Source organism: Anolis sagrei, chromosome 3, assembly GCF_037176765.1.
Source record: "Anolis sagrei isolate rAnoSag1 chromosome 3, rAnoSag1.mat, whole genome shotgun sequence".
NCBI lineage: Eukaryota > Metazoa > Chordata > Lepidosauria > Squamata > Dactyloidae > Anolis > Anolis sagrei.
In genome coordinates, this window is record NC_090023.1 from 235,326,434 (window position 1) to 235,343,639 (window position 17,206).

General features: G+C 36.8%; 2 protein-coding genes across 3 annotated transcripts in view; one reads left to right on the forward strand and one right to left on the reverse strand.

Annotated features, from left to right (window-relative positions):
* The window catches only part of RHBDD1 (rhomboid domain containing 1), a 40,865-nt gene extending 28,872 nt beyond the window's left edge, over nucleotides 1-11,993 (forward strand). For both annotated transcript variants that reach the window (XM_060767856.2, XM_060767855.2), the window contains one exon: nucleotides 9,975-11,993. In XM_060767856.2, the coding sequence (XP_060623839.1) occupies nucleotides 9,975-10,093 (119 nt within the window). In that variant the 3' untranslated portion in view covers nucleotides 10,094-11,993. The remainder of the gene's footprint in view (nucleotides 1-9,974) is intronic.
* A 3,470-nt stretch (nucleotides 11,994-15,463) lies between these two features.
* Nucleotides 15,464-17,206, reverse strand: part of COL4A4 (collagen type IV alpha 4 chain) — a 93,991-nt gene continuing 92,248 nt past the window's right edge. Inside the window, exon 47 of the mRNA XM_067465967.1 lies at nucleotides 15,464-16,667. Within this exon, the coding sequence (XP_067322068.1) occupies nucleotides 16,404-16,667 (264 nt within the window). The 3' untranslated portion in view covers nucleotides 15,464-16,403. The remainder of the gene's footprint in view (nucleotides 16,668-17,206) is intronic.

The window sequence follows — 17,206 nt, forward strand, 5'->3', positions numbered from 1 at the left end:
TACTATTATTAGACAGAAATAACTTGATGTCCTTAGCAAATATTGTGAACTCTCTGTTCACACATTTTGTTCAGACCTGCATTCTTTTTGTCCTTGAGTCACTATAAATTGAATTATTCCAGCAGCTTCTTTAAAACCGATGGCCTCTCCCTTCATTTTCTAAAAAAAAGAATACAGCAGCCAACCTGGTAATATAGAAATAAGGGACCCAAATATTTATTTATTTTTTTGTAAAAACAGGCTATGGTTGAGAAACTCAGAATACAGGGTTAGTCAAAATGCATAGGCCAATAAGCCATTCAATTGAATGGCTTATTGGCCTATGCATTTTGACTAACCCTGTATATGATATAAGCTGGAATGTGTCCAGAGGAGGGCGACTAAAATGATCAAGGGTCTGGAGAACAAACCCTATGAGGAGCAGCTTAGGGAACTGGGCATGTTTAGCCTGAAGAAGAGAAGTAAATAAAATAAAAGGAGCAATCAAAAACCTGAAAACAGACAAGGCCCCGGGTCCGGACGGCTTTTCTGCGATCTATTATAAGACCTTTCAAGAAGAATTAATACCATACTTAAAAAAAATCATGAACACAATTAGAGAAACCAAAACTATCCCGAACCCTTGGAGACAAGCAAACATAACGGTCATACATAAAGAAAATTCGGATCCCGAAAACTTAAAAAACTATAGACCTATATCACTTCTAAACCTGGACTACAAAATATTCAGTTCTATAATCGCAGAGAGATTAAAAAAACTACTATCAAAACGAATTAAGGAAGAACAATCTGGCTTTCTCCCAAATAGACAGCAAAAGGAAAATGTCAGGACGCTAATAGATCTAATTGAATACTATGACATCAACAGCCAAAGAAAAGTAATGCTATTAGCGCTAGATGCGGAAAAAGCTTTTGATAGGGTAAATTGGGAATTTTTTAAAGCGTTAATGAGAGAAATGGATATTGGATACTATTTTCAAAATATGATAAACGCAATCTATGAGAAACAGGAGGCCAAAATTCGGATCAACGGACAAGAAACTGAAAAAATTGAAATAGAGAAAGGGACGAGACAAGGCTGCCCCCTATCCCCCCTGATATTTATCCTGACTATAGAAATCCTACTCGAAAAAATCAGAGAAGATAAAGAATTGGAGGGTGCAAAAATTCAAGGTCTGGAATTTAAAGTAAGGGCGTATGCCGACGATGTTGTTTGTGTAATAGAAGAACCTGAAAAAAATCTGGGAAAATGGATACAAACAATAAATGAATTTGGTGAGGTAGCAGGTTTTAAATTAAATCTGGAAAAAACAAAAGCTCTAACGAAGAATATTACACAGAAAGAAAAGGAGAGATTAGGCAAGAATTGGAATATCCAGATCGTAACCAAACGGAAATACCTAGGAATAATAATAACGGCCAAAAATATACAACTGCTACAGAATAATTATATAGAAGGATGGAAGAAAATGAAAAAGGAAATGGAGGGTTGGAAAAATCTAAATTTATCCCTATTAGGGAGAATTGCCTGTATTAAAATGAAAATATTACCTAAAATTATTTTCCTCTTCCAAAATTTGCCAATAATTAGGAACCAAAGTCTACTAAAAGAATGGAATAAACAGATAATGAAATTTATTTGGCAAGGAAAAAAAAGCAAGAATAAATTTTAAAAATATGATTGAAGATACAAAAAGAGGTGGCTTCGCAGTTCCTGATTTAATATCTTATTTTGAAGCCAGCGCACTAATGTGGATCAAGGATTGGGTGGAATTGAAGAAGAAAAAATTACTTACATTGGAAGGAATTGAGCTGAGAACAGGCTGGCACCATTACTTATGGTATGGAGACCCCAAAAAAGAAAGAAAATTCGGAAACCATCTGGTCAGATCCACAATCATGAAAACCTGGCAGAGATATAGAACTAAAATATGCGAAAAAACTCCATTATGGCTCTCTCCTCTAGAGGCCACCCAAAGAAGAGAGATGGGATGGAACAATTGGCCGAAGTATAAAGACCTCTTAAAAAAAGAAGCTGGCGAAAGAGTGATGAAGACACAACAAGAAATGAATCAGATAAATAAAAATATATCGTGGTTTCAATATAAGCAAATAACGGAATGTTATAAGAAGGACCACAGGCACGGGTTTCAGGAACTAGATACCTTCTGGGACAAGATATTAAATTCGAATAGAAAGATAATAACAAAGTTGTATAAGAAATTATTGGAATGAAAATTAGAAAAGGACGGAGAGAAAAAATACATGAAAAGATGGAATGAAAACCTCGGCAGATCAATTAAAAAAGAAGACTGGGAAAAGATATGGAGAATAAAAATTAAATATACTTACGCAATAGACCTAAAAGAAAACTGGTTAAAAGTAGCTCATAGATGGTATATGACCCCAAAAAAATAAACAATTCACATAAAAACGTAAACCCTAAATGCTGGAAGTGTGGGAGAGTGGAGGGCTCCTACTATCATATGTGGTGGGAGTGCCCAATGGCAAGACGATACTGGAAAAAAATCCACAAAATAATACAGGAAATATTAAATGTGAAACTACAATTTAAACCAGAAATATTCCTGCTAGGAATACTAGACTCAAAAATAGAAAGAAATACAGACAAATTGCTCTTCTTATTGACTACGGCGGCAAGAATTTGTTACGCGAAACTATGGAAGAAAGAAGAAATCCCTGAAATAAAGGACTGGATGGAGAAAGTATTAGACATCAAAAACATGGATAGATTAACATATCTGATTACTAAAAGTAAAGGGACCCCGATAAAAGAAACTGATTGGACTAAAGTGACAAATTATACCAACCACATGAATAATAGTACAGACGAATAAGCAGAAGAGAGAAAGATAAAGAAGAGGAAAATGAGAGAAGGAAAAGGAAACCCCCATCTGGAAGATATGAAGGAAGTCAACGAGTGAGACATCGACCATCTGTCTCCAACCCCTTTTTTCTATTCTATTTTATCTATTTGTTTATTTTGATCTATTTTTCTTGCTTTATCTCTTCTTACCCCCTCTGTTACCTTTCCTATGCCCTCTCCTCCCTTCCTTCTCCTACTCCTCTTCCCCCCTCCCCAGCCCCACCCCATTTCCATTCCCATCAACCCTATTCACACCAATATTCTACTTCTTTTCTATGCACATGTTTGTAACAGGATGAAAATCTATAATAAAAACTATTAAAAAAAAAAGAGAAGGCTGAGAGGAGATATGATAGCCATGTATAAATATGTGAGAGGAAGCCACAGGGAGGAGGGAGCAAGCTTGTTTTCTGCTTCCTTGGAGACTAGGACGCGGAACAATGGCTTCAAACTACAAGAGAGGAGATTCCATCTGAACATGAGGAAGAACTTCCTGACTGTGAGAGCCGTTCAGCAGTGGAACTCTCTGCCCTGGAGTGTGGTGGAGGTTCCTTCTTTGGAAGCTTTTAAGCAGAGGCTGGATGGCCATTTGTCAGGGGTGATTTGAATGCAATATTCCTGCTTCTTGGCAGGGGGTTGGACTGGATGGCCCATGAGGTCCCTTCCAACTCTTCCAACTCTTTGATTCTATGATTCTATGATTCTATGATATGACTGGGGCAAATACGAAAACATTGTTTCATTCATGGTAGAACTAAGTGTTGCGGTCAAGTTGGGAACAAGAGGCATAAAATAGGCACAGCGTATGTATTTAATCCTGATGTTTCACTTGAGTTTTTTCCTCTGGTACTTGACAGAACAGCTTCTACCACTATGCTGCAAACATTTCTTTTTATGCTACAACTGCATTGTTTTTCAAAAACTTGAAAATAGTATTATAGAACAGTGGTATGTTCATTTGGCCCATCATAGCCTTAGGTCAAACCAGTCTTACAAGTTTTCATTCTGCTTTGTATTGGAAAATCCAAAATTAGTCCCAAGAAGTGTGATCACAACTGTTGAAATTGCATTTACTGTGTTCTGCCATGGCTGTCACAAATGCCTATTAGATGATGCCTCTCTTAAGTTTTACTTATGGACAAGTGTCCACCCAATCCATGGAATGCTTCTGGGAAACATTTTTCTTCTAACTATAGCATCTAAAAACATATGCACACTTGTACAGGCCAGTAACTGCTTGTTTTCAAACCTAGTCAGACTGGGCATTTGAATGACTTGTAAAGGATTTTGATGAGATGTTGTAATTTAAAAAAAAAAACCTAAATGCTTTCCCCCATACAGGGAGTCTTGTCCTTTTCAAGTGCACAAACACATAGTATAAAGCTAGAGTTATTGATGCTACATTGAAGGTGTCTGATAAGGAGATACTTTTACTTTCTTTCACAGAAGTAATTACATATGTCCTATGACCAGGGCATGATGATGATGATGATGATGATGATGGTGATGATGGTGATGATGATGATGATGATGTATTTGTTACCTGCCTCTGCTTACAACTTGAGGCATGTACAACATGGTTAAAACAGACAGATAAAATACAACACTGATAGAATACACCAAAATACATAGAACAAAGACTTACACCAACACCAGTAGAATGCATGTTACAATTCACAAGTTCAAATTGGCTGGGTAGGCCTGCTGAAAGACATAGGTCTTCAGTTGTGTCTGGAATTTAGCTGTTGGATCTCTTGACAGGTCATTCCACAGTCTCAGGAATAGGTTTTATGGTGTTCCTAATTTTGCTTCTGACACAATAAATAAATAAGGAAATACAATTGTATAATGTCACACATGTGTGTATGAATTTCTGCATTATTTGGCTTCTGATTTGTGTCTTCTGTTGCATCTGGTTTCTAGAGATTGGGGAGGGAGGTAAGACACTTCTGTCACCAAGAAAGAGCCCATGTAATGTAGCTATTTCAGTATTGAACTAGGACTCAATACTTGGCCATTGGGTGACCTCGGGCAAGTCCTATTTTCAGTCTTAGAGAAAAACAATACCAAGCTCCTCTGAATAAATCTTGCCAAGAAAACCTTATGCTGAGGTTACCAGAAGTAGAAGTCAACTTGAAAGCAGTTGAAGTGTTTTTAAAGACATTAAGTACCTTTAGCCGTTCTCAGTTGGTTACTGCTTATAAGTAGATTTGTGTAACTTCTTTTTTCACCTAGCATGCTCTTTACATGTAGTGGCTTACCATGCCACTGTAGTCCTTCCCTTTTCAAGTTTATAGGGCTATAAAGAAAAACAGCTCTCATGTCCAATTAATGCCTTGTAGAGGAGGAGGTGAGGGAAGAAACAACAGTGATGCAAATGCCTTTAAGGGGGTGAAAGGCACGACAAAAAGCTATAATTACAACAAGGATATTTCCTTTGAATCAGTATACTCTGTTTTTTCCTTCTTTCTCTTTGATGTGCTGTCTTCTTGTGAAAAAGCATTTCTTTTTCTCTTACACATAAGTGGTTCTCATCTGGGATGCTGCAGTACTGTTTTATGTTTTGGAAAAACAAGCCCATGTTACCAATACAAAGACTACTTAGTGATGCATTATGTAGTCTTTATACTGTATTCAAGCTCTGTCAGTGAACTTTGGATATAGTCATGGCATTACAATCTAATTTGCAAGACCAAACAGTGTTGGGGAAGAAACAGTGTGTCATCTGAAGTGAACGAAAGCCAAAGCAAACAAACAAAAAAAGATGCTGCTGTTTGATGCTAGTTGTTCAGATGTTACTAAAGTTGCTGCTTGATAAATTACAAAGTTTTTTGTCTTGCTATAAATTTGGAAATTTATTATCAAATTTTCATAACCTCATTATGTTTTTGAGAATAACTTTGTCCTAATTCAGCATCCATTGCAAAAGGAAATATTGAATGCATCTTAACTTTTGGAGCATTCCAAGAATAATTTATCATGCTATTTGATAGGTACAACTAGAAAAGATCTTCAAATAGGTTTGGTTTCATATTTTCCTAATGAACTCTCAGAACAAAAATAAGCTGTTGTCAAGTAGGAAAAAACATCTTAGAAAGCAATCTTATTTACAAGTTATCCCCGCCCCACTTTTATATATAGATTTTGTGACCAAGAAGAAATCTTTATTTGCTGATTTTTAAATAACAGCCAGTTACCTGATAGTATGAAAAGGGTTAATTGACCAAACAGAGGTACCTGTAGTGGTACAAATACTGTCGTAAGTGCACTTTTCCCTCTCTCCTGATGTCTTTCTTGAGCAGTTTTATCCAAACTAGAAGGAACTTATGATCCCATCCAACTTAATAAAGAATATCCCTACTTTTACACCAATACAAAACAATATATTTTGCATTCCTTGGATAGTCAGAGCAAGATTTTATGAACCCTAAGGTACTCCAAGTATATTCTGTTCTTATAAAGATTATAATCTTATTGCAAAATGTTGATAACTCACATCTTTTACCGCTACCTAGATTACATTGTATAGTCTGGACAAACAAATTAGTTGGACTTCTGATGTAGAGGAATCTAAATAAATTGTCTTGATACTCTTTGCAAGTCCTCCTCATAATTGACATTAGATGTTGTTTGTATGCTTTAGTGGCATAAAAGAACTGCAACTTTTAATTTCTAAACCCAAAAGTTTTTCAACAGAAAGAGATCCTAATTGCTTTGTAGTATCATAAAGTTGGAAGAGACTACATAAACCATCTAGTCCACCCCCCTGCCATGCAGAAAAAGCACATTCAAAGTACCCCTGACAGATGGCCATTATAGTTTTAATAAACCTTTTTTTTTTGTACACAACTATCCCAAAAAGTTCTTAAGAAGTTTCTTTTTTTTAATGATATTGGATATACTGGGTTAAAACCAAAATTTAGAAACAGATGCCAACTGCTGTAAATACATTTCATTCCAAAGGAAGAAGCAAACAGTAGTTCTGTGCTTTTGTTCTGTTGGTTATGCAGCTGATCTTTCCAGAAAAAAAGAACACTTCTGTGTTGAATAGACCACATAATAGCAAGTTTAAGTTCTGAATTCAACTGTGGATTAGAACAAAAAATGTGTATCTATATATCCCAGTGGGCTTTCATTTTATTCTGCTTTAGATGAAACCTGATGTGACACAGAAAGTGCTAGATGCTGTGAAATAATCCCCGGGTTTCAGACCAGCCAGACAATAAACAACTCTATAATATTCAGTGCTGCAGCTTCTGTAGAGCCCATCTGTTTCAAAATAACCCTAATTCTGCTTACTATGCAGAATGCTTTGTTGACTGGGGCTTGTCCTACTTTTCTTTAATGTGTTGCTTGTGAGCCTCTGGTGCCATCTTCTGGAATACATGAAATGGGAGTTCCTGTTGCTCATTTCTGCTCTGAATCCTAGTTGCTTCGGAGCAATGGAAATCAGCCTTTCATGCAAGTAGTAGTGTATGCTATCTTAGAAGCCATGCTTCTTTCTCTATTCTGGATCAAGATAAATTTTATCGTATAAAACTTCTGACATAAACGTCACATTTTACAAAGGAAATTAGTGTTTTTAGAAGCTACTTTGGTGTTCCAGAGTGTGTTCCATTGAAAAGAAGAATTTCTCCCTGGTTCCTTCACATATTCAGGAAAGTTTCAGAATACTTACTGCAAGTAACACATTTTTACGAGGGGCATTCATTAAAGATTTCCCCTGAGCCATTTGTATTTATCACAAGGTACTGAAACTGCACATGTGTAATGATATAAGTCTCTATAGGTTACAACAATTTACAACTCAAAACTGGTAACAGTCTTGATTTTACAGGTGCTGAAGTGGTGTGAGGTTTGATAATGGACCCAGTGGAATACAGAGCAATCATCGAATTTCTTTACTTACTTACTTACTTACTTACTTATTTACTTATTTATTTACCACATTTGTATACCACCTTTCTCAGCCAGAAGTGACTCTGGAAGGCCGCACAAAGGAGACATTCAATGAGATGAAAGAGGTTTATGGTGATGATTCCCCATCATATGATGTAGTCAAAGAACTAGCATCGTCAATTCAAATGTGACCCGACTTTGATGCAAACAGCTCCAATTCCAGGGCGACCCCACTCTGCTATTGATGAACACACCATCCAGCAAGTGGAGGTCACCATTTCGGAAAATTGCCTTGTAACCTTTCACCACCTACGGCAAAATGTCAAAATTACTGTTGGGATCCATGGAAAAAATCATCCAAGACCATCTTCACATGCATAAAGTATCTGCTCACTGGATTCCTCAGCTGCTCACAACTTTTCAGGAGCAGGAACAAGTCAAACGCTCTCAGGCTCTATTGACAATGTGCCATGCAAACCAGGAGGACTTTTTCAACAGATTGATCACACAGGATGAAAGCTGGATCCATCACTATGATCCCGAGACTAAAGTCCAGTTGATGCAATGGAAGCATCATGACTCACCACCTCCAAAGAAGGCGTGTGCCCAACTCTTGGCAGGCAAGGTCATTCTCACAGTATTTTAGGACCATCACGGAGTAGTATTGCTGGATTTCCTAGCAAAGGGTAGAGTGATTGCTGGGGCATACTATGCTTCACTGCTGCAGAAATTGTGGGAGGCCATCAAAACCAAGAGACGTGGCATGCTCACCAAGGATGTCCTCCTTCAGCAAGACAATATACCAGTTCACAGACTACTTTGAAGTGAAAGAAACCCCGGACAGGCCCCTTACATGTAGTTAAAACAAAGTCAGTATGGACAGCCTGACTGGGAAGGCTTCTCTTTCTTTACTGGTATGGTTCCAAAGGAAGAAATGAGTTCAGATTGGGCCACTGCAGTATCTTAGGCCTCTGATTAACGAAACCTAAAAAGTGGAACCTAAAGGGGTTTGAGCACACAGCTATAATTGCATCTCTCTTATACTTCACTTACATGCTACCAGCATTGATAGCTGGAAGTTTTCTTCTAAAAATTTACTAGTTCAATTTCCACAGCCAGTGTTCCATTTGAAAAACAGCTTGGCTTCAGCTTTTGAAGCATTAGAATTTAGTCACTTTTGCATTTGTCTCTTGTATGTGGATGAACCTACCAAAGGCCTGGATGGTTAAGTGTATTGCTTTCGGCAGTGGCTGCCTGGATATTTCTGAGAAGCTCTCAAGCAGCACATAAAACCTCCCTTCGTTGTTTCGTTCCCAGAATCGACTATTCAGGAAGTCATTGCTCCTGGAGATGGAGGCTTCATTTAGCAAAATATCTGTCTGTTGCTAATCTCTAGAAATTTACTCTTTCTTATATCAGTCTAAACAGTGGGCCATCTTATAATAGTGAGATCAAATGTATGAAATCTAAGAAGACACCTCCACCTCAAATTTTCCCCAGTTGACAGTGCAAAGTTTAACCATTGGAGTCATTCTTTGCTCTGCACAGCCTCTATTGATGACAGTTGAAAAACCCGCATCTCTTTTGTGCACTGTTGATACTGCTGCTCAGAGTGCTGTTATTGCATAATGCTTCTTGTGATACCTCATTGCAGTTTGTATCTGTTAACAATTGCTGTTTGTCCCTTTTTCCAAAATAATAATCGAACACAGGCAGTTTTAATTTCTAGGCAAGCCCAGATGACCACAAAAACAGCTCCATGTGTTCCAGTGGAAATTTCTTATAATAATAGAAGAAATTACTTCTAAGGGAAAGAACTTAGATAGGACATCCTCTCAATCCACAAGGGAGAAGATTTAGCAATTATCTCTTCCACTGGAGATAACAAAGGAATATTTATTGAAATTCAAAGTATAACACGTGTGTTGTGTAGTTTGTATGGATGTATACTTGCAGTCAGGAGATGGAAGCTTAAAGTCAATACAGATAAGTCCCAACAGAATTTAATAAATGGGGTTTACATACAAGTTCATTTACTTATGGAATCAATTGCTGAATGATATTTTGTACTTGGGCTTAATAGTTGGATTTGGCCTGTGACAACATTTTTTATCATTAGACTGAGTTTGTATCAGTGGCAAAAGTGGTTTATTGCAATTACGGTGGTTTGTATTTGTTTTCTTTGCAGGTAATAGTGCAAGACATTACCATAATGAGAGGAGACCCTATGGCTTCTGGCTTCCACCTGAAGAACCATCACATGAAGAACTTAGAAGGCGACGACTTGAAAGGTTTGAGAGGTGGTAAAATTCTCAAATCTCATCACACATATATAAAAGAGCTCTTGAAAACTATCAAAACATGGAGTTATCTTTTTCTTTTAAGGAATCTCTTTTAAGAAAAGAATGTTTCCTATACGTTGTCTTCCAAGTTGTGAAGAAAAGGTACTCCTGCTGGATATATGAACTGAAAGTTAAGACTAATCTTGGTTCCTGCAAATTACTGTATTATTCATCTTAAAAGATTTCAGTCTGCCACAGCCGTTTGGCACTTTTCTGTGCATTTCCTATATATTTCCAGAATTTCATGAGAATTTGATTATTGAATTTTTATACTTTGATAAAACAAATTGTGATAATGTAGTTTGTTATCCATGATTTCTTTCCTCATTATTGAGTCTTAACCATTGCCTGATTTGATATAGTTGGAAAGTAGAGCCATTTGCTATGTGGCAGTGTTTATTGTGTATACAAATCTAACAGTCAAAGAGATTATAAAATATTATTTTCATTCTGATTTGAGGTGGGGAATGGCTGTTTTATCTTTTCAAAGGTCATTTTCAGAAACCAGTTAGTGCTTCATTGGGCATTTCTAGACCACCTCTGATAATCATGTACTAAAATGTTTTAAGTATATTCCACTTGAATATAAACATACCCTTTTAATCATCATCCCTATTTTTTCTTGTCCTGGACACAACCCACTGGAAATATTTCCTGTGTAAAACCAATTGAAATCAAAATGAGATGATCAGGAGCATTACTTCATCACGATCCATTAATCTTGGTGGCAGAAGTGGTAGTAGAGTTTTTGTTGTAGCCTAACATTAATGTGTATATTTGCACTCTTTCCTCGTATTGCAGAGAAGACAGAAGACTCTAGTTATCAGTAATGCCTTCTGTGCATACTTAGGCATTTATGTCTCCAAACTTTTTTGGCGAAACCAAAGTCAATAGTTCCTTTATTTGATTTAGAAAGAATTCTAAATATGGTATTGTGCTTCAAAATAGCTTTTATTTGGCTTACTCTTCCCTTCTTTAGAACCACATACCTTTGGCTTCCAAGATTACGCTAGATGTCCATAGATTCTAAAGGTCGCTTGTGGCTTTGTCAGCAGTGTCCTTGGACTTAGTCCTATGCTTGTGATGCATCTTTCAGGAAATAATTTACTGTTGTTGTAGAAGTATGCTAATATAAAAGTATTGGCATTGTTCTTTTTATACACATAATATCTGAACTTTGTATTTTTATAACATAATGTAATCTGAGTAGAAGAAAGTTCTACTGCTTTGGATCCTTTCAATGCAATTTGAAGCAGAGTTGTATTATGTCACATGGTCAACTACTGGAAATGTATGTTAATTTGTTGGAATCTACACATCTACCTCCCCAGGGAATTTTGTCCAGGAAGTATGTATCTATAATTATATTTCTCAATATATACATATGGATATAGATATGTATCATTATCAGGAAACAGTTGGATGTAAATGCAGTAGAAGTAGCACTGAAATAAAATGTTTCTCTTTATTTCATCAGCAGATCTGCAAGTAAACTATCAAACATTCAACATGCATGGGGTATTTTTGGCCAGGCTTCAGTTCTGCATTTTGTAATTTCCTTTCCCAATTTTATCCTAAGAGGAAGAAAATACAAAATGGGTTTGGCCTTTCCAAGTACGGAGAGCTCTTAACCTTGAATGTAATTTCAGGTCAGTGACAGTGCCTTTGAAGTTCTTTGTCCTCTGCCAGATTTTGCAGGCCTCTTTCCTAAGGAAATGCTGGTTTCTGTCCATATTTTAACTCAGTGCAACACTGGCTTTGGACTACATTCAATACAGCATCTGCAATGTTTTTGTACCTTGATTATTATTGTTGTAAAGAAACATTTCTGTCCTTAACAAAATAAATCACTGTTCTAATCTAAATCTTGCTTCTTTGGACTAATTTTGATCTGATATCAAATGTGTATATTCTTCTGTCTAATGTGCAATGAACCTGCCTAGTCTAAAATGTCTGCATAACAGCTAAAGAAGGGGTTCTCAAACTTTTTCAGCTGGGGAGCACTTTTTGAAGCAAAAGTTTCTTGTGGAACCCCCAAAAATGTTTATATATTATATTATATATTATACATAATTTATATAAGGCATGGGCTAGGGCAGTGGCAGATGGATGGAGAGTGTTTGTGTGAATTAATTCACACAATGCCAAAAAAGAAAAGAAAGAACAATACAATATTTAAAATGAAGAGGAATGTTAACAACATAAACGTAACAGTATTTCAGTGGAAGACCCCCAGAGCCATCCAGTCCAACCCTCTTCTGCCATGTAGGAAAAACACAATCAAAGCACCCCCAACAAATGGCCACCCAGCCTTTGTAATAATAATAATAATAATAATAATAATAATAATAATAGCAGAAACCCCAGAGGCCATCCAGTCGAACCCCCCTCTGCCATGCAGGAAAAGCACAATCAAAGCACCTGCTGAGCAATGGGAGGGAAATAGGTTTTTGGAAGCAAAGAAAGTGGGGAGGAGAGTCTGGACAGTGAGAAAAAGAGCCTGGGCAGCAAGGGAGGCAGGAGAAAAGGGGCGAAAATGTGCCATGGAATATTGTTGTTCATTTAAAGTGGAAGATAGCATTTCAGTGACAGCCCAAGCCCTGGCTGTGGAAGTTACCATAGTAACACTGCATTTGTCATGACAGCACAGCAAATTGGCATATAAAGCCAGAATAAATTGTCAAAGCATGAGTAAGCTAGGAATGCAGAAACATCAATGCTCACTTAATTTCTCATGAAAACAAAGTATCTGATATGTAATGTTTCTTATACGACTTCCAGCCTTAGGGATTTTGTTTATGCTTTATCATCGAACATTCAGTAGGTTTATATCCTGAGGATTTAATCGCCCGCCTCCTCTTCATAGGTCTTATGATGATATCCCCCTCCCAAGATGATGTAAAGTTCTGCTGTTAACATAGTTTATGTAACCTGGATGATACTAAGCTAATGCTAAGAGATGTTTGTATGAAAGTTCGTGTTAGAGCTTAAACAGCCTCCTGTTGAAGGCCAAGTCAGTTAAGACATATAGAAACAATACCAGCACCATTGTGTCCATTGCACAATGTGTATATTTATTTCAAAAATGTGCTTTCTAAAGTCCATAATCCCCTTCACAGAGCTAAAGAAAAGGAAATCCCTCCTAAAGAAATTCATACCACTCCTTGAACAGAAGTCAGGGCCTTTATGCATATTCATTTATTTTGTTCCTTGCTATGCAGAGTTAGGAGATGAGACATTTTAGTACCACATTTTTAAAATAAATGTTTCCAGTAGATTGAAAGGCTGCCACTTGAGATGTCTACATCTCGGGGGGGGGGGGGGGGGCGGGGGGGGCATCAAGTCGGTCTGTCTAGGAGAGGGCCAGGCATATATGGATGTGCAAACCTATTGATATGTTTTTTAGCATATTATATTTCCAATATATCATCTCCAACCTGTTCTTTAAAAAGGATTATGATAATGAGGAATGAAAGTCTTAAATACTTTGAGATTTTGAGATCCTTAAGAACTCATTTTTCTTAAAGAATTGTTTCACCATCTGGATTTCTATTGATGAAAGAATGTAAGGTGGAAATCACACTATGTGAAATAGCAAAATCATGTTTAAACATTCCAAACATAATAAACTGATTTTATTTATTTATTTATTTTTGCTTTTAAGTTAGTCCATTTTCTTTTCAGAAAGGAACTGGTAGAAAGGACATTATAAATAAATTTGGTTTAAATTGTGTTCTTTTATTTTACGTGTTGATAGTGGTTGTTTTATAATTTTTATGTGATATTGTTTTATACTCATGTAGTGTTTATATATATACTGCACTGCAGTGTCTTGTAAGCCATCCGAGTCCCTTTTGGGAGATAGTAGCACGATATAAATAAAGATTATGATGATGATGATGATGATGATGATTAATAATATTGTCACATATAGTGATTTGATAGTTGTCTCGTAGTTTAAATTTGATTGAGATTTTTCTTACCAGTCATCAGAAACATATTTAATTGGGATGAATAACCAATGGCTGTATTCAGCCTTCCATAGATTTCAGTTGTTCCTTTCCTGCCAAACAGATGATCAGTGCAATTTGGCCCTTTTTAAAATAAATTCATCCCTAACCTCCTGTATCTGCTTTCTTTCTGAAGGATGTGATGTATTATTTATTTATTTATTTACTGTATTTATGTACCGCTTTTCTCACCTCTAGAGGGGGACTCATAGGCAGATGAAAGATACATTTATGGCCTAACCCACTGAAAACATTTTTATATCAAATCAGTCTCTTGTGGATGTACTAACAACTTCTGGTTGAGGAAGCCTGCTTTAGGCTACTGATTCCCACCGGGATTAACACAATTTATTCCACTGAAACTAAAGTGCTTTATAATGATCAGGTCACAAGATTTACCAGTCCTACAGGACTAACAAAAAGCAAGTAACAATATTTGTTTTGCAGAAACCCAAGATAACTTTGCTTTGGGTGCAGAACTACCTGAAAAATCTAGAATTTGTTGGCTTTTCAGTACATTCTTTCCTGTAATGATACCTGACAGCTTAATTCTGAAATGCCAACTTGAGGGAATTACATCACTTAAAAATCTCCCTATTTTGTTAGAAAATTTCTAACTTTTAATTAGTTACTATTATTACATTGAAATGACTTATAAGAGAAAGAAATATGCTATGAATCTTCATCACTCATGTTTTGTTGATAATGTAAACCCTATGAAATGATTTGATGAAACATTAAGATCTTTTTTACACACCAATTTTGGCAATGGCAAGGTAGCATTACAGAAACCCAATCCATCAAATTGTGGATTGAGAAATTATTGAGAATTAAGGAGTAGCATACCATCTCTTACACTCTTGTTGATTAGTGTGTTGCTACCATTCTGAAAAACAAAATAAATGTGTTGTAAAGAAATCTAAATGTCGATTATGAGATTCATCAGTATTGAATCAATCCAGTTCTAACTGGAATGGCATTCCAAGTCCACCACTTGCTTAGTGTAATACCAAATAATTTTAATTTTGGGCAGAGTTTTCCTCTTCCTAATGTCTGCTACGATCATAAAAATATAGGTTGTGAAACCCCTGACTGGGCTGGATAAATTGATGGAATGAGAGTGACTTGTACAGAACTAAAAAGAAACAGAATGACTGCACAGCAATACTGCAGACTTATTCATGTGTCATCGCAAGAACCACTTCGGAAAACTTGAACTATACCCATATGAAATGGAATTGTTAATTGTGGTTGTCTTTCTTAAAGTTGTTATGGAGCAAAGACTCATGTATTACTTCTTAAATAAGACTAAAATAAGACTAAAAGCCCACTCCATCATTCTCGTCTTTTATTCTGGGTAGACTTTTGCTAAATAAGACGAAGAATAATTGTGACTCATCTAGTATTGAATATTGGCCATTATGCTCTCAGCATTCTCTGAAGATTTGATATTTTGCTGCCCATTGGAGCTACTGTTTAAACTTGACAAATACAGGGATTATTCTGTCTCGGTTTCTTGCTTATCACATAGAGAAACTTTACCAGTAGTATAAGTAGAACTTGTCATCCACGGGCCCTTCCACACAGCCATATAACCCAGAATATCAAGGCAGAAAATCCTACAATATCTGCTTTAAATTGGATTATCTGAGTCATATATTCTATTTCAAAGCAGAAAATGTGGGATGGTATTCAGCTGTGTGGAAGGGGCCCATGAATTGCAAAAGAAGAGAAGCAAAGCATTGTGATTCCTCTGTTTCCACTCACTGTTGGAGAAAGTGGAGGTGACACTTTGAGATGGAGGAAAATTCAAACATTGTGTTGTTATTTCATCTTTTGATCCTTAAGAGATTTCTATGAGAGAATGAAAGGGAGGATCAACAGTATGGTGACAGTTGAAAAACTATTCAACACCCCACCCCACCCCGACAATAAAATGAGAACAAAGCAAGGCAACTGCACGATAAAAGTCTTGTCTAGAAAACCCAAGAGGCGAAAAGTGGGTAGCTGTGGTCCTCTTCCACTTTGAACAGTGTCAGCCTAGTCATTGCTGACAGCTAAGGGAGTACCGGGATTCATAGGATATGGCTGCACAGAAAATGAAAAAGAATTTATATCCATAGTCCACCTGACTTAAAGCCCCTGGACAGTTATTCCATATTTTCACATAAAAACTGAAGAATTAGCACCATTTGCAACCATAGGACAACTTAGTACACTATCCTTTGTGGGTATTTTTTTCCTTTTGGCAAATATTTAGTTTTCCTAACTGTATTTCATGCAGACCTGACATCTGCCTGTGTTTTGTCGTTGTTTTCGCTCGTCTTTGAGAGTCTCTGAGACTGGAGATGATGAGAACTGCAGCTCCGGTTTTACTGTAGTTAGCCAGAAGCTGTGTGCAGTGGCAAAAAAGTGACATGTTCCTCGCTGACCCTGACACTCAATGAAAGGTGCTGATCTGAAGTCTTCAAGGCAGCTTCCAGTTGACATGAGAGACTGTCCACCTCCCTGGTCTCCAGATCCAGTGTGCTGAAAGGAACAAACAAAGGACTTTTGGAATCTGAAGATATCTGATCCTCTATATTTAAATACATCTCCCTGAGTCCAGTAGTACTTACATAGACCCTTTCACAGAACACAGTTTTAGTATTGTGCTTCCACTTATACTGCCGAATCAACATTCTGGAATTTATAGTTTGGAGGAACATTTAGAATGCTCTTCCAGAAAACTCTACTGTCTCACCAAATGATAAATTCTAGGATTCATAGGATGTTGCCATGGCATTTTAAGTGGAGGCACAGTACTATAATTGTGTAGTGCAAAAGGGCCCTTGGAATCCACCCTCCTGGGTTTTAGTGGTAGTTGTGAAACTGATGTAGAGATATTAGTGCTACTTTTCTGCCTCCTTTTCATTTCTTGGGAAATAGTTGTGGGTGCTTGATTTTGGGTTGAATCTTCAGCACTGTATTTTCTACATTACATTGCACCAGGACATATTAACAGAACAGTCTTCACAATGTAATTTCTGTGGCAAATCAGGACAGGCAAGACACATGGAGAGGTATGC